The sequence below is a fragment of the Equus asinus genome, unplaced genomic scaffold (genome assembly GCF_041296235.1).
Source record: "Equus asinus isolate D_3611 breed Donkey unplaced genomic scaffold, EquAss-T2T_v2 contig_1, whole genome shotgun sequence".
In the NCBI taxonomy this organism is placed as follows: domain Eukaryota; kingdom Metazoa; phylum Chordata; class Mammalia; order Perissodactyla; family Equidae; genus Equus; species Equus asinus.
In genome coordinates this window covers 1,984,689-2,003,524 of record NW_027224738.1, presented here as the reverse complement: position 1 = coordinate 2,003,524, position 18,836 = coordinate 1,984,689, and the positions used below count along the sequence as shown (strand labels likewise).

General features: G+C 38.1%; 1 protein-coding gene across 8 annotated transcripts in view; it reads left to right on the top strand.

Moving 5' to 3' along the window:
* LOC139042835 (sodium/hydrogen exchanger 9B2-like) overlaps positions 1-18,836 on the top strand; it is a 60,411-nt gene that overhangs the window by 7,181 nt on the left and 34,394 nt on the right. For 3 of the 8 annotated variants that reach the window (XM_070503386.1, XM_070503385.1, XM_070503389.1), the window contains 3 exons: positions 5,993-6,132; positions 6,805-6,985; positions 18,451-18,621. In XM_070503386.1, coding sequence (XP_070359487.1) covers positions 6,043-6,132; positions 6,805-6,985; positions 18,451-18,621 — 442 coding nt within the window. In that variant the 5' untranslated portion in view covers positions 5,993-6,042. Of the gene's footprint in view, positions 1-3,169; positions 6,133-6,804; positions 6,986-18,450; positions 18,622-18,836 lie in introns of those variants that run through there. The other 5 variants (XM_070503387.1, XM_070503388.1, XM_070503390.1 and 2 more) reach the window with 3 other exon arrangements.

Sequence of the window (18,836 nt, the reverse complement as noted above, 5' to 3'; positions counted from 1 at the left end):
TTGGTGAAAGATTTTTGGCTTAAGAAATATTTGAAAACTGCTGTAGAAGATTCTAGGCAGTTCTCCATTTTCTTAACCACAAAAACAAAAATGACCTTAAATTGTAGCGAGATTAAGTTACCTAAAGTCAAATGACGAGATTCTATCTCTGAAAAATAGTGTTACCAAGGAAAGCTGTATTCCTTTTCTCTAAAGCTTTAAGAATTGCATAAATTTTTTCAATGTATTTTAAATTGCGTAAGAAAGTCTTCTTGTAAAAATCCTAACAGTACAGAAATATAGAGAATGAAAATGAAATTTCAACCTCTTCAATTCCATTTTCCACCCCAAAGGCAACTACTATTAACAGACCTTTTTTCTCTATTTACATCCATACTCATATACAGAACTGCTCATCTTCTTGATGTGCAGTTTTCTCTCAGGTTTGGAGGAAAGACTAAGGAAACTGTTCAGGTCCACAGCTCTATGATTTTGGTGGCATATATCCATAATACTGGAAAGCAAAGCTCAAATTGAGCCAAGATTGTTTCTAAGTGTTTGGGTCAGTCCTGTAGGAAATTCTGTATACTAAGAATGCTAGAGAGTCAGCAGCCGTTGGCGTGTGTATGCAGGTGACACCTGACCTACTGACCTACATGCAAGTGGACAGGCAGATGGTCTTAGCAGCCACGTCCCTGGGCTCAGGTCAAACCTCCTTCTTCTATTGAAATCTGTATTTGAGTCACAGAATTTGATTAAATTCATGTTATTTACTGAATTTATGAAATCTATAAAATTTCACCATTTGACGCAGGATAGGTTTTTTTTCCTAATATAGTGTACAGGTTGTGATATCAGTCTGAATAAGGCACTACCTTGATGGAGAAGCAGAAAAAAACTTGTTTCTGTGTATAGGCGCTTTTATCTAAAATATCTTCCGAGTTCTCAGTGTAATTTTCTGATAAACAAAAATCTCTCAAAGCCTCTCAGCTTAACTGGATTTTTTTAAAAGAAAACCTCCTTAATTCTTAGAATCTTAAGACATGGTTAAGTGGCAAGGTGTCAGCCAGTTAACTATTAATTGAGAATATGTAAATAATATTTGTCATGAGAATAGGACAAAAGTTCTTGTTCCATTCATTTTGTCACCAATGTTGTACAACCATTTAGGTTAGTACAATTTTTTATTCATAATAAACTCTATTAACATTTCTAACAATGGGAAAGAGTAAAGCTGAACATAATACAAGGTAGAAAATAAAAATATTTGTATTTGCTTGTAGAAGATGTTTTCAAACTTCTTGTGGAATGTGTTTTCAAACTTAGAATTAACTATGAGTATATATGAGTGGGATTTTAAATAAAATATTATAGCAAAAATGTAAAAATATAATGTAGTGATTTGGTAGAGATGCATGAAGTCAATGATACAGATTAAAGAACCAACTCATTTCACAAGTTTTTACACGGTTTTACTGTGAGGCTTGGCTGACATTGGCTATTAGTTGAAAAAGTTACTTAGCTTCTCTAGGCAGTAGTTTTCTCATTTGAATGTTAAAGAGATTAGACTAGGATATTTCTAAAGACCTTTCCAACTTTTTTTATACCATTACCCTGTGATTCTTAATTTCTTGGAAACCACCTAGTTTCTCTGAATTTCCCCACTTTTTCATTTTTCCATCCCAGATACTCAGCATCTCAGATGCTTAACAGCACTTAAACCTTCCCTGGGACTGAGGACTTCAAAAGTCTTCCGTGAACACAATGAAAAAATAATTAAGGTCCATTAACTAGAGTATTTTATTTAACCAACATTGTTTAAAAAAAGAGCATTTCACTTAAATTTATTTTTTGGATAACTGACACCTATTTTATTGAATACCAGATTTTTGCTTATTTTAACATTCTCTTTAAAGACAATCTCTAAATTGTATTATATATTTTAATGCCTTTAATAACAGAAAATATCTCCACATCATTTTCTTTTCTTTTCTTTTCTTTTTCTTGGAGATGTAGAATCACCTTTCTAAACATCTCTTATAATACTGGGGATCTTTCAGGGCAGTTCAGGTATGAGGGTTCTTATGAAGGATGCATTTGGTGGCAAGTGACAGGAACCCAGCTCGAACTGGTAAGGAATTAATTGGCTCACCTAACTGAAAGGAGCTGCTTCTAGGTGTACCAACAATATGAGTATTAATCTGGAGCTCTCTCTCTCTCTCTCTCTCTCTTTGCATATTCAGAATCTGCTTTGCTCTATGATCATTCTTTGGAAGGCTTTTCTTATATGTCACAAAGATTGTCAACAGCAAGTCTGGGCTTAGCAACTCTAAAAGAAAGCAAGCTCTTTCCCAGTGATTCCAGGAAACACCATAAAGCTGACTCTCATTAGCCAGGTATGAGTCACTTGCTCATGCCTAGAACAGTCAGTGTGACCAGGGAAGGAGCTCCTCATTGTCTAGGCCTGTCCCCCTCTCTGGAACATTGGTGCAGTAGGGGGTTGGGGAGGTGAGGATGACGTGAGCCTCACATGAACCATGGATGGAGACTAGGGGAGCTGTGGATTCCACAAGAGAAAATTAGTGTGCTGTTGCCAAAAAAGGAGGGGAAGAGACACTTGGCAGGACAAAACTGTAAATACTCCTGTGGAAAAGAGATTTATCCCCACGTTTTGTACACCTAGATTGCTCTTTTCCATCTCTTTCACTATCAGCTGTCACTCGTGCTGTTGTCAGTTTGCTTCTTTACAATCTCTTCATTCGTTTGTTTTAATTTATAACGTCTTATCTTCTGAGGGTTTGGAAACCAGATGAGCAGAGTCATTAGAGTTGTTTTCAAAATAAGAGTTAATCGGCTCTGAATGAGGACTGGAGAGCCTCTCTCTGAGTAAGGGGTATAAACTTTCTACTTTTTAATGGATTTCATCACATTTCTTTTGGCCCTTCAAAAGTCATTTCTGGGGGCCAGCCCTGTGGCCGAGTGGTTAAGTTCACACGCTCTGCTTCGGCGGCCCAGGGTTTCGCTGGTTCAGATCCTGGGTGCAGACATGGCACCGCTCATCAGGCCACGCTGAGGCAGCGTCCCACATGCTGCAACTAGAAGGACCCACAACTAAAATATACAACTGTATACTGGGGGGAATCTGGGGAGTTAAAAAGCAGAAAAAAAAAAAAAAGATTGGCAACAGTTGCTAGCTCAGGTGCCAGTCTTTAAAAAAAAGTCATTTCTGCATATTTTCTGATTTCTTTGCCAAAACTGCTTTCTTAATAGGTGATATACTATTGTAATTTTAAGATCCAATGACTATGAACAGTAAATGCCATGAACACGGTTGCTTTAAGTAAAAGTTACATTTTTGTGATTTTTCTAAATTTAAGTGGGTTTCTGATGATAGCTTACGTGTTCTTTTGGAAATGAAAACAGCAGAGAATAAACAAAGCTGAGCAGCTGTAAGTTGCTTTACTGGACTTACTAAAAGACTGGCATTTTATTTTACCTTTCCTCTTTGTAATACTGCTCTGATTGCAGATAAGTAGTTTAGCATTCATGGTGGAGTTTAGGGGAGAATAGGGAAATTTTTTTGAAACACAAAACTATGTATTTCCACAAATATCATATACTGTGCAACACACCAAGTTTTGATCATTTATGTTAAAAAGGACCAGAATAACATTAATAAAATAAATTCTCAAAGGCTTCATTTTAGTCAATAGTTTATCTCTACTAGAAATAATCAGTTGTACTTGTTGGCTGTTTAAAAATACTCTTCGTAAGTAGCATAATTGGCTGATTTTGAGAATTTGGTGGAGGTAGTTCTAGTGGCGCTGCCCAAGAGTTTCTATGTAATTCTACTAAAGAAAAAGGTGAAGAAATGACAGTGGTGAGTGTTACATCCACCTAATCAAGAAGCTGGCCTTGACAGAAAGAAGTAAAAAATATGGTCAAAGAAAATCAATGGGCTTAAGTAATAAATTCTTCAAGGTTAATAGGAAAAGCAGAAGGATTCTTAGAGATTTATGATAATTAGAGAGAAGGAATATGAGTGGCTTATAACCAACACTGTTGGATGCTTATCGTGTGCATGGTTGGAACTACTCTTGTCTCCATTTTGTAGATAAGGAATTAGTTAGAAAGAGGCTAAGCGATTTGGTATATGATGGAGCTGAACTTCAGACCCAGGTTTGTCCAACTCCAGAGCCAGCAGACCTGGTCACTTACTCTGAGATGAAGGGTCATTCTCTACAGAGGGTAAAGGCCAAGCCCCATGGTTTTGGACGTGATATTCCAAATCTCTACCCTCCTCCCCCGTTACTCTCAGCCTCCTCCTACATGCAAAGTGGGAGCAGCAAAGTTTCCCTCACACCCCACTGGCTTTCATGCTTCTATGCCCTTAAGACAAGGGTTTTCTGAGCCCAACATTTTCCTGTCAAAATGCTGTTCTTTCTCATTATGAGTCTAAATTTTGGAGTAAGTTTTTTAATTCAAAAAATTATATATACATATATATAATATGTCATCATATATGCATATGTTTATTATACATAATAAAAATCAAGCTGAAGGTTCTTTGAGATGCCTTTCTGGCTAACACTGTGTTTTGTAAGGAAGAAAAATGGTGGTGATGGTGGTCGTGGTGGAAAGGATATAATTTTCTTTGAAATTTTAAATTCAAACATCTTGGCACTTTGTTAAACAGAAAATGATTCCTTGAGGCAGGAGTCCTGTCTAATTAATCTTTGTCTTTATGGCCTAGCATAGTGCCTGGCACATATTAGGCACTTAAATATGTGTTGAATTAGATTTTCCCTTATCTTACATAATTTTTCCTTTGGTCCTACCTAGGTTTGTAGTTTGTACCTCTACTATAATATTCATCATACATGTTGCATTAGGAATAACTTTGGTTACTAGTAAAAAGAAAACTTGACTAATAGTGGTTTAAACCATTACCTCAAAGCTTGGCAGCCCAAGACTGATGCAGCAACTCAAGGATGTCATCAGGGAACCCACTCCACTTCTGTACTCTCTTTGGTATAAGGCTTTTTATTCTCTTGGTGGAAAGAGGGCTGCTGTCCCCCAGGTAGTGTATCTACATCCAAGGAAGGAGAAAGGGAAATGTTAGAGGTGAAAAGTAAACAGTATGATTCTCAAAAGTCCTTCCCTTATTATTTGGGAATGAAAGCCCTTCCCAAGGACTCCCACTTATGTCTCATTACATAGAGCTGGGACACATGGCTACCTCTAGCTGCAAACATGGCTAAGAATTGGATTATGTGGCTTTTCAGCCTCTATAGCCTGGGCAGCCAGGGGAGAAAAGGTTGAAGTGGGTGTTTACGAAGCCAACCTTGTAGGTCTGCCCTACAAGTTTTTAGTTACTTGGTATAAGTTTATGTTTCCTGGCATACCATAAGCCTATGGAAAACAAAGAATGTGTTTTGGCAATCTTTGAGTTACCCATAATAACCAGCAGGAGACTACCATAGCACTTATAGTGTCTAAGACATTGTGGCTACTCAATCAATGTTGTATTTTTTTACTTTAATTCAGAAATACGAGCCGGGCAGGAATTAGTGACTCTGGTTTCTCTGAAAATGATGGAGTCCATAGATTTCTCTTTGGTGACTCATTTCCTCTATCAACATTGGAAAATTACCTGGAGCTTTCCTGCTTCATCAAGTTGGCCCATTACAGAGGACAATTTAACAGTAATATTGCCTGGAATGTGTAAAGTATAACTCAAAAAACAGGATGGGAGAGAAATCATGAACATATGATGGTCAACAAGGGCTTTTTTAAGAGAGATAAAAAGGTAGATAAGCAATAGGATAATATATTGTAATCAAAGAAAAGATTAGCAATTGAAAGTTAAGAATAATCTAAAATATCTTAGCCATTCAGAGTTCTAAGGGGAAAAATAAGTACAATTCATTCCTTTAAATGGCTCAAATTGCTGTCTGATTCATTTATTTAAATCCCAAATTGCTATTCTATATCTATACTGTTTCTCCTTCAGAACAGATCTTGTTCCTTTTCCCTCTATCATCTTACTCTTAATTATCAATCATGGAGAATGAAGATAAGACAATTGAACATGAAGATTTGGCACCATCCACAGAGATGAATAACATAGCCTCTACGGATCAAGAAACCCAGGTAAATCTGTGATCAAGTGTAGACCATCTCAACCATTTCCTTAAGGAAGGGACTTCCAAATCTATGATAGCAATGTGTCCTCTTCGTTCTCTGTCACTCAGTTAACAATTCTCCCATTCTTAATCCCCAAGCTTGTACAGTAGGTGTGACTACCAATTTTCCCAGTCATTTTAGCAGCTAGCCCTACATAAAACTGCAGAAATAGAGAGCCTGTGAAATGCTTTGTGTTCGCAGCCTAAACCCTAGAATGCTTCTGGTTTCTTCCCTCTCTGTTTTTATTGCTTAAATTTAAGTAGATGAATGAATGTGAATTGTTTTTCATCACAGATAGTTATTTTTTTTTCTGAACCACTTTGATATATTTACCAACTATTGCTTTGAATCATATCTTAAATAGGCTAATTTTTAAACAGTATTGCAAATGTAATGACATTGTATGTGACTCAGGCATTTATAATGCTACAACAGTGACTCAGTGGTAAACACCCCTAAGAGAGTTCTTGTTCCAAGCAGTAGCTGATTAGCTAGAAATGAAGCTGTATATTTCCCCTATGAACTGTTACCCTTAATTCTAAAAACGGAAATTTTATTCGTGATGTGGTGGCTCAGTGAGTATAAAAATGGACAGAAAATATACAGTTTTAAGTATTTTTTAAATTGCTTTAAACACAGGAGGAGACAGTTATGAACCTCAAAGGTTCAGAGGGAAATGAACCAACAGAAGGAAGTAACCTATTGAGTAGCAGTGAAAAAAGGCTGCAGGAAACACCAACTGAATCAACTCATTTGCAAAGACTGAGACAAACATTTGCTTGCCCTCCACGTGGTTTACTGGATAGAGTGATAACAAATGGTATGTAAATGGTACGGGTGAATTCAGAAAGATGGTAAAAGATGAAGTTGTCATATAATGAAAGATTTCAAATAATATGGTTTAAAGGACAAAAAGAAGTTTATTTCTCTCACACATAAAAACTACTAGGTGGGGTCAGCCAGGTGGTGTACTGGTTAAGTTCACATGCTCCCTTTCAGCAGCCCAGGGTTTCACCATTCGGATCGTGGGTGCAGACGTAGCACCCCTCATCCAGCCATGCTGAGGCAGCGTCCCACACAGCAGAACTAGAAAGATCTTCAACTAGGATATACAACTACGTACTGGGGCTTTGAGGAGGAAAAAAACAAGAAAAAAGAGGAAGATTGGCAACAGATGGTAGCTCAGGGCCAATCTTTCTCACCAAAAAAAGGATACCTTAAAACCATATTTAAAAAAAAAAGAGGGGTCGGCCCCATGGCCGAGAGGTTAAGTTGGCAAGCCCCACTTTGGTGGCCCAGGGTTTCACCAGTTCAGATCCTGGGCGCAGACATGGCACCACTCATCAAGCCACACTGAGCGGCGTCCCACATGCCACAATTAGAAGGACCTACAACTAAAAATACACAACTATGTACCAGGAGGCTTTGGGGAGAAAAAGGAAAAATAAAATCTTAAAGAAAAAAAGGGGAGAGTAGAAACGGGTGGGCTTCCCTTCTGAAAAGAAAAAAAAAAGTTACTGGGTGAACAATTCACAATGGTATGTGTCTTTATTCCACACAGTCACTAGGGGCCCAGGCTGAAAAGCTCCACCATCTTCAACATGGAGGGCTTCCAAGAGCACTGTGGTCACCACCATTCCAGCTGTCAGAAAGAGGAAAAGAGCAGAGATCAAGGACCTTTTCCTCTTCTGCGTCAGAGTAATCTCACAGGATTATGTTAGACCTCCAATGAGAAAAGTGATTGAGAAATCAGTTGTAAACAGAAAAGCATTACATAAATGTTGGTTGTTATTACTGTTAAGTAATGCAACTAAGGTTTAAGCCAACACAGCTACACTTCCAAATGTCACATCATTTTATAAGGAAGAATCCTCGTTTGCAATTCAATTTATTCCCATAGAGCTGCTATTACTTAAAACATTTGGGAGGAGTGACGTCAGCAATATGGCTGAGTGAGCTAGTCCCTTCCTCGCTCTCCCTTTTGAGTTATAACTAAATGGACACTTACTGACCAACAGAGGAAACCCACACAGCACAACAGGATGCCTGAGAGACACACGCAGCTATAAATCTGAGGGTGGGTGGACTGGCCCCCCAGGAAGTGATGGAGACAGGTGAGCACACCCTGTTCTCCCCGCTAACCCTGTGCATGCAACACGAACACTCCAACCTGGTGCAAGCACCTGGAAAGTGGGAACACGCAGCAGGGCAACCATAAGAGGAGGCGGCGGTAACCCTTAGCCTGCACTCGTGGTTGATCTCCCAGTGGAGAGAGGGAGCCCACCACACCCCTGTGCGGTAAAGGAGCAGCCATAGCCCAGGTCCCAGCAGGGAAGCCCTGCCCACCAAGCTCAGCAGCCCCACGGACTGCAGATCGTAAACAGGGACCTCAGCAGATTTCCAAGCTGGGGCAAATACTTCGCAGGTGTGCCTGAATGCTCACAGTGCAGCTGTGCTCCCAAAGAGGTAACCAGTCCAGGCAACTGTGGGAATAGGTGTGGCAGCTTTGAACCCACATGCACTTACTTTCCTGGCGGGGAGGGGGAGCCCACCATGCCCCAGGGCTGTCAAGGAGCAGCCATAGCTCAGGTCTCTGCCTGGAAGCCCTGCCCACCAAGCTCAGTAGCACCACGGACTGTGGATCATAAGGGACCTCAGCAGATTTTTTGTGCTGGGACAAACACTTCCAGGCACACATGAGTGCTCCCAAAGAGGGAACATGTCCCAGGCAGCTGTGGGAATAGGTGAGGTAGCTTTGAGCCCACTGGTGATCACTTTCCGGTGGAGAGGGGGAGCTCAGAGTGCCCCTGAGGCACCAAAGAGTGGCCCTAGCCTAGTGAGGAAGCCCCGCCTGACAAGGACAGTCCACACAAGTGCCTGAATGCATCCCAGGCTGGGGCAAGCACCCATAATACCCCCACAGCTTCCAGCAGATGGGGTACGGCCAGAAACACTACTCCTGCTCCCCGCTAGCGGTAACAGGGGGAATCTGCATCCTAAGAATACCACAAATGCCACAACAAAAGATTAGTTCATCAAACACCATGAGAAACTGCAGCAACAATTCAGACCAGGAGGAAAATGACAATTCTCCAGAAACCAACATGGAAGATACAGAAATATACAAGCTAAATGACCAAGAATTCAAAATAGCCATCATAAGGAAACTCAACGATTTACAAGAAAACACAGAAAGACAGTTCAAGGAGCCCAGCAACAAAATGGATCTCTTCACCAAAGAGATTAAAACTATAAAAAAAATCAAGCAGAAATTCTGGATATGAAAAACACAAATAATAATCTAGAATCATTAAGAAATAGAATTGATCTTATGGAGGAAAGAATTAGTCTTCTTGAGGATAAAAATGTAAAAATTCTACAGGTGGAGGAGGAGACAGAACTAAGATTTTTTCAAAATGAAGGAATTCTTCAAGAAATATCTGACTCAATTAGGAAAAGCAACATAAGGATTATAGGTATCCCAGAGGGAGAAGGGAGGGAGAAAGAAGCAGAGAGCTTATTCAAAGAAATAATTGCTGAGAACTTCCCAAACATGGGGATGGTTTCAGATTTACAGATAAACGAAGTTAATCATATGCACAACTTTATCAATGTGAAAAGACCCTCTCCAAGGCATATAATAGTAAAAACGGCAAAAGTTTGGGATAAACAAAGAATATTAGGAGCAGCAAGGTACAAGAAGATAACCTACAGAGGAAGCCCCGTCAGGCTTTCAGCAGATTTCTCAGCAGAAACCTCACAGGCTAGGAGAGAATGGAATAATATATTCAAAATACTGAAAGACAAAAACTTTCAGCCAAGAATACTCTATCCAGCAAAACTTTCCCTCAGATACAATAGAGAAGTGAAAGCTTTCCCGGATGAACAAAAGCTGAGGGAGTTCACTGCCACCAGACCTCCCCTACAAGAAATAATTAAAGATGCCCTCACACTGGCAACAAAAAGGCGAAGGTCTACAAAGCTCTGAGCAAGAAGGTAAATAGACAGACATGATCAGAAACCTGCAGCTCTCTACCAGAATAGGAAGGTAAAGACTCAATTACAACTTAAAAGAGAAAGGGAAAGAAAGCATCAGAAGCAATGGTAAACACTTCAACTTAGCCACAAACTCAGGAAATTAAAAACAGAACATTGTGTAACAGCAATTACCCAGAAGGGGAGAGGAAATGGAAGGAACTTGCTTAGGTTAATGGCGATAAGAGGCTATGAGAAAATGGACTGTCTCATCTCCAATATCTTTCATACAATCCTCACGGTATTCACTAAACAAAAAAATCAGAGCAAAACCACAATTCACAAAGAGAGAGAACTGAGAAATCCCTCTTGGAAAACCAACAAAATGAAATGGCAGTCAGAAATGCAAAGGAAGAGAAACAGTGGAAACATAGAACAACTAGAAAACGAGATAAAATGGCAGCATTAAGCCCTCATATAACAATAATCTCTCTAAATGTAAATAGACTGAACTCTCCAATCAAAAGACATAGAGTAGCTGGATGGATTAAAAAACAAGACCCAACAATATGCTGCCTCCAGGAAACGCACCTCAGCTACAAAGACAAACATAGGCTTAGAGTGAAGGGATGGAAGACAATACTTCAAGCTAATGGCCAACAAAAGAAAGCAGGGGTTGCCATACTTTTTATCAGACAAGGCAGAGTTCAAGTTAAAAAAGACAATGAGAGACAAGGAGGGGCAGTATTTAACGATAAAAGGGAAATTCCATCGAGAGGACCTAACACTTATTAATATATATGCACCTAGCACAGGGTCACCAAAGTACATAAAGCGATTATTAACAGACCTACAGGGAGAAATTAAGAGCAACACAATCACAGTAGGGGACCACAGCACCACACTTACTTCAAGGGACAGATCATCCAGACAGAAATTCAACAAGGAAATTGCAGATTTAAATGAAACACTTGACCAGATGGAGTTAATGGACATATATAGAGCATTCCATCCAAAAACAGCGGAATATACGTTCTTCTCAAGTGCCCATGGAACATTCTCAAAGATAGACCATATGTTGGATAACAAGGCCAGCCTCAATAAATTCAAGAAGATTGAAATCATCCCAACCATCTTTTCTGACCACAATGCTAGGAAGCTAGAAATCAACCACAAGAACAAAACTGGGAAAGTCGGAAATATGTGGACATGCTATTGAACAACCATTGGATCATTGAAGAAATCAAAGAGGAAATTAAAAAATAACTGGAGACAAATGAAAATGAAAATACAACATACCAATTCTTATGGGATGCAGCAAAAGCAGTCATGAGAGGGAAATTCATAGCAACACAGGCCCACTTCAACAAGCAAGAAAAATCTCAAATAAGTAATCTTAACATACAGCTAACAGAGCTAGAAAAAGAAGAACAGATAAAGCCCAAAGTCGGCAGAAGGAGGGAAATAATAAACATCAAAGCAGAAATAAATGAAATATAGACTAAAAAAGCAGTAAAAAGGATTGATGAATCTAACAGCTGGTTCTTTGAGCAGATAAACAAAATTGACAGAACCTTAGCCAGACTCAACAAGAAAAAAAGAGAGAAGGCTCAAATAAATAAAATTAGAAATGAAAGAGAAATTACAACAGATACGGAAGAAATACAAAGGATTATAAGAGACTATTGTGAAAAACTGTATGCCCACAAATTTGATAACCTAGAAGAAATGGATGGATTCCTATACTCATATAACCTCCCAAAACTGAATCAATAAGAAACAGAATCTGAACAGACCAATCACAAGTACAGAGCTTGAAAGAGTAATCATAAACTTCCCAAAAAACAAAAGTCCAAGACCAGATGGCTTCTCTGGAGAATTGTACCAAACATTCAAAGAAGATTTAGTACCTATTCTCCTCAAACTATTCTGAAAAATTGAAGAAGAGGGAACATTTCCTAACACATTCTGTGAGGCCAACATTACCCTGATACCAAAACCAGACAAAGACAACACGAAGAAGGAAAACTACATGCCAATATCACTGATGAACTTAGATGCAAAAATCCTCAACAAAATATTGGCAAACTGAATACAGCAATACATTAAAAGAATCATACACCATGATCAAGTGGGATTCATTCCAGGGACGCAGGGATGCTTCAACATCCATGAATCAATCAGTGTGATACACCACATTAACAAAATGAGGAATAAAAATCACATGATCATCTCAATAGATGCAGAGAAAGCATTTCACAAGAGCCAACATCCATTTATGATAAAAACTCTCAATAAAATGGGTATTAAAGGAAAGTACCTCAACATAATAAAGGCCATATATGACAAACCCACAGCCAACATCATACTCAATGGGGAAAAACTGAAAGACATTCCTCTGAGAACAGGAACGAGACAATGGTGCCCACTCTCACCACTCTTATTCCACATATTACTGGAGGTTTTGGCCAGAGCAGTTAGGCAAGAAAAAGAAAAGGAATCCAAATTGGAAAGGAAGAAGTGAAACTTTCACTATTTGTAGATGATGTGATTCTATATAGAGAAAACCCTAAAGAATCCACCAGAAAACTCCTAGAAATAATCAACAACTACAGCAAAGTTGCAGGGTACAAAATCAATTTTAAAAAATCAGTTGCATTCCTATACGCTAACAATGAACTAGCAGGAAAAGAAATCAAGAATACAATCCCATTTACAGCTGCAAGAAAAAGAATAAAATACCTAGAAATAAACTTAACCAAGTAGGTGAAAGATGTGTACACTGAAAACTATAAGTCATTACTGAAAGAAATTGAGGAAGATGTAAAGAAATGGAAAGATTTTCCATGCACATGGGTTGGAAGAAGAAACATAGTCAAAATGTCCATACTACCTAAAGCAATCTACAGATTCAGTGCAATCCCAATCAGAATCCCAATGACATTCTTCACAAAAATAGAACAAAGAATTCAAAAATTTATATGAAACAACAAAAGACCCCAAATAGCCAAAGCAATCCTGAGAAAAAAGAACAAAGCTGGAGGTATCACAACCCTGACTTTAAAACATACTACAAAGCTACAGTAATCAAAACAGCGTGGTAGTGGCACCAAAACAAACAGATCAATGGATCAAAATTGAAAGCCCAGAAATAAAACCACACATCTATGGACAGTTAATCTTTGACAAAGGAGCAAAGAATGGAGAAAGGAAAGTCTCTTCAATAAATGGTGTTGGGAAAACTGGACAGCTACATGCAAGAGAATGAAAGTAGACCATTATCTTTCACCACACACAAAAATTAACTCCAAATGGATTAAAGATTTGAATGTAAGAACTGAAACCGTAAAACCCCTACAAGAAAAAACAGGCAGTACACTCTTTGACTTTGGTCTTAGCCACATCTTTTTGAATACCGTGTCTACTCGGGTAAGGGGAACAAAAGAAAAAGGTAACAAATGGGACTACATCAGACTAAAAAGCTTCTACAAAGCAAAGGAAACCATCAACAAAATGAAAAGACAACCCACCAACTAGGAGAAAATATTTGCAAATCATTTATCAAACAAGCGGTTGATATCCAAAGTACATAAAGAACTCACACACCTCAACAAAAAAAAACAAACAACCCGATCAAAAAGTGGGCAGAGGATATGAACAGACATTTTCAAAGGTAGATATACAGATGGCCAACAGGCACGTGAAAAGACGCTCAACATCACTAATTGTTAGGGAAATACAAATCAAAACTACAATGAGATATCTCCTTACACCAGTCAGAATGGCTGTAATTGCCAAGACCAAAAACAACAAATGTTGGACAGGATGTAGAGAAAAGGGAACCCTCATCCACTGCTGGCGGGAATGCAAACTGGTGCAGCCACTATGCAAGACAGTATGGAGATTCCTCAAAAAACTAAAAATAGAACTACCATGTGACCCAGCTATGCCACTACTGGGTATCTACCCAAACAACTTGAAATCAACAATCCAAAGTAACATATGCACCCCTGTGTTCATTGCAGCGCTATGCACAATAGCCAAACATGGAAACAATCCAAGTGCCCAACGACCAATGACTGGATAAAGAAGATGTGGTACATATATACAATGGAATACTACTAAGCCATAAAAAGACAAAATCTTCCCATTTGCAACAACATGGATGGACCTGCAGGGTATTATTTGCTAAGCGAAATAAGCCAGACTAAGAAAGACAAACACCATATGATTTCACTTATATGCAGAACATAAACAAACACACGGACAAAGAAAATAGTTCAGTGGTTACCAGGGGAAGGGGGCTGGAGGGTGGGCACGAGATGAAGGGAAGCACTTATGTGGTGACAGACAAGAAATAATGTACAACTGAAATTTCACAATGATGCAAACTATTATGAATCTCAATTTTAAAAAAACAAAATATTTGGAAGATTTTTCCTTGAGAATTTATCTCAGCACAATTTTGGATATTGTTAGAGTTGGGGTATATTTGTCTTTTAGGAATGGATTTGGTCTTTGGAGGCAGCCAAACATTAAGCTGATATCAATTTGATTAATAAATGGATGTTCAGATTCAGTAATGCTGTTTTTTGTTCAAAAAAGAAGTGTGTGAATGTACCTGTGTGTGTATGTACGCTCTGAAGCTCACGAAATGAAAATGAAAGACATTTTACCATTCTCAACTGGAACAATGGTATGTTATACTTTAGACTCTGAATATGTTTTTACTGAAATTAGTTAATTTTCTAAACTAGCATGAGAAAAAAATCTCAAACTTTATTTAAAACACATGGAGAAAACCAGGTTCCAAAATGTACACTAGTTCATAAGGCAACAGATAATTTAATACCTTTTCTGTCCTTTTTATTATTTTTTTAAACTTTTACCCTTCAAATTATGGCACATTTCTAGTTAAAACATTTACAGGAAAACTGATACAGATTGACATAGGAAAGGTGTAAATGAACGATGTGGTCTGGAGACTCACTGTTTTGAGTTCTGTAATCGTTGTCCATCAGCTGCCTGAGAAGTGGACTCACGTGTGTGAGCGCCTCTTCTCTTGTTTTCTGTACTTCTGTTCCTGAGGCTCACAAGAGGGCTTTCTCCTGTACTCCTTCCTGTGCCCATTTAGAATACATAAGTATTTGTCTTAAGAAGTCAATCTTACATGTGAAAAAATGATTTTCCAAAATCATAAATGAGAAGTAAATTATTAACTAAATTAAAGATGATTTAGAGAAACCTTATACACATATATTTACTGTGTATTTAGAACTGAATTTTGAGTATGGGAGAGGAAAGGAAAATTAGAGATTTTTTTTAAAAGTGGTCTTGAAGTAGAAAACTACCTTGCTGAATTTAGTATAAAATCAGGTTCATGCTGTGATACAGTAAAATTTAGTAGCTGGTAATTCCTACTTTCCCATTATACCTTCAATACTGTATAGAAATTTCAGCCCCTATAGCCAACTGGAAAATACTGAAGGCCTTAAGTTATTTATTTCATTGTAACATCATCATAAGCCTAGAAAATCAGGAAGAATTCTGTGAGGATGTAAAAACTGGGGCATTAGATTCAGTCTCTAGCAGTATGGTAGACAAGATTCAGTGAACAATTCTCTCACTTATGCCAAGATGAAAACAGTATTTTAAGTCTTTTTAAATGTACCTTTTTTCTGTGAAGAAAACAGGAAGTCATTGGACACCAAAACCAAACTGAGCAGAGGAGATAAATATGCACTCAAGCTGGCCTTCACCCTGGAGGCTTCTGCAAAACACCTGTGAGCTTGAGAGTCATTCTGAGGCCCTGAGAGCATAGGGGGCTGCGCTGGAGCTGGTCCAGGTGGGCAGAAGTCTCAGGAGCATTCATCCTCCCTCACCCACACAAAGCTGGAGCCCAGCGTGGCAGCTGCAGATGGGGCCTGCACCCACACCTATCTCAACTATGGTGCTGGCTGGGGGAGAGGAGCGTCCCACTAAAAATGTGTAACTCCATGCTGATCTGTGCTCCAAATTCACATAAAAAACACAAGCTGAAAATATATCTAAAAGTGATCCCAGATTGGAAGCTTCTAAGCACATGGTAGAAGCAAATGCAGATCCGATCCAGGAAAACTCACATTCAACCTAAGGCTCCAACAATCCCCAAAGGTAAAGTTCCAAGGAAGAGGTCACTGTCACAACAAATTTTAAAAGATCACAACATGCACAAGGAAACAGAGATTTCAAAAATTTGCATTATCAGAAAATAGAATAGAAAATATTTTTGGTATCTGTAAAGAAATTAAAGAGGAGATAGCAAATATAAGTACAAAACAAGGAACTATTTTTAAAAAATAAACATTTTGCTAACGACCAAGTCGAATTTCTAGAAATGAAAGATATAGTACAGTAATTGACATGTAAAACTCAGTGGATAGATGAAGCAGTGGGTTAAGTGACAAGAGAATTGGTGAACTAGTAAGAGATCTGAAGAGATTATCTAGAATGCAGTTCACACAAAGATGGAAAATGTGAAAATGAGGGATAGCAACATGGAGAAGAGTATGACTGTCTGATCTTAGTTCCAGAAAAAGAGAATAGAGAATGGAGAAGAGGAAATATTTGAAGAAATGAAGACTGAGAATTTTCCAGAATTAGTGAAAAACTTAAATCCCAAGCAAACCGAAAGGAAGTCATACCTAAATACATCAAACTGAAATTGCAGAAAACCAAAGAAAAGGAAAAAATCTTAAAAACAGCCAAAGAAAAAGAATTCCCTAAAAAAGCAGAAATTAGACGTAAAAGCAGCAATGAAAGCCAGAAAGCCAAAGAGTAATATTTTAAGGACCTGAGAGAAAGTAACTCTCAACCTAGAATTGTATATGCAGAAAAACTCTGTCTTAAGAATGAAAATGAAGATAATTTCAGACAAAACTAAGACTTTACTACCAACAGAGCCTTATGAGAAACATAACATGCTTTGCTACAGAGAGTTTCTGTACCATCAATTAGCTCTTATGCGATGGTAAATAGGGAATTGTGTGAGTGCCAGATGGAATTTGCATTTTTGTACATAATTTTTCCTGTCACCTTAGTATTTTTCATCATCAAGCAATAGCAAGTGAATACAAAGTGAATTGAAAACAAAAATCAGATAGATGTTTTCTTACAATTAAAGATAAAGCCTTATCAACTTGAGGACCTTTTAAAAAGCTGAAATCTCTGTGAAAGTGCGTTCTTTTTGGGCAGTTAGTTGCTGGTTTAGGGGCTTCAAAGACTTTTTAAACTTCCCACAATGTTAAGCTATCTAATGAAACCACACGTGGATGAAGAAGCTGACAGTACAGGTGAAGAAGCTGCCAACACTTTTCCCTCAGTTAAAAACAAACAAACCTTTGTTTGATGAATAAGCTACAATCTGCATAAGATTTTGATGGAGCTGCTCTCTATTTAAAGCAAATGCCCTCAAGATTCTACATCTCGGGAAAAAGGAAGTGTGGTTCCAGGGTTTAAGTCTGCAAAGAAGAGACTGACTTTAGATGCGATGTCAGTAGAGATTTAACTGTGCTGATACTGTATTAGAATTGTTACTGTTTTTTAGTGCTTTGGTCACAAGTTTTGAGTTTTGAGTTTTGGGTCGTCTGCTCCAACTCTGTTTTTCCCATAAGTCTTTTTGTTTTCAGTGTCTGATTTTGTAGAACACAAGGTTTTTGAAACAGGGAAACATATTTTGCATTCTAACAGAAATGCCTCTACTAAAGCAAATACTTCAGGTAACCAGATGATTGTCCCAGAGGAAAGGTTTGAGGTGCCACAATGAATGATGGCCCCCCCAAAAAGGTAAGTATCTGAGTAATTCTAAACAAACGTCAACATAGAAGAGAAACAATGCTAATGTTTAATTCAAGGCAGAGCTAAAATAGGGGAGTGTGGTTGTTCAAGTATTCTCATGCTCCTGTGAAGAGGTTAAAGATAGTGATTGTTTCTCTTTTTATTAACTACTGATATATTTATAGTAAAATTAAAAAAAATAATAAGGGAATGGTAAAAAGAAAAAAAGTTCAAGGTAGTAGTTGTAGCAGTGTGGAAGGCGATGGGGGATGGGATTAAGAGGAACACAGAGGTGCCTTCAAGGCACTGGTAGTATCCTATTTCTTCAGATGGTTGGTAATTACCCAGTTGTTCATATCACTGGTGTTCTTCAAAACTTACACATGGTTGTAAATATTTGTATGTGTATTCAGTATTTATTTTTAAAAACTTTTAGATTATATCAAAACCGACATATGACAACCTATTGATAGAAGTTTTCCTGGTTTATTTCAGTTACCATCCTTGTTCTTCTGTGGGCTGTAGTGTGGTCAATTACTGGCAGTGAATGTCTTCCTGGAGGAAACCTATTTGGAATTATAATCCTGTTCTATTGTACCATCTTTGGAGGGAAACTTTTGGGGCTCATTAAGTTACCTACGTTGCCTCCACTGCCTCCTCTTCTTGGTAAGTACCAAACACTTCCTGTGTCCTTCAGAGTAAATCATATTTTTAAAATAGTAGTTTGGGAAATAAAGGAATAAACTATTTCTGTATTTGCTGTGCTGGCCCTTAAAGCTGATTGTTAAATTGTGATGAGTTTTATGAGCCAGTTGGTAAACAGCAATTTGAAAATTAAATTATATATACTTACAATTAAATAACTTGCATTAAACACAAGA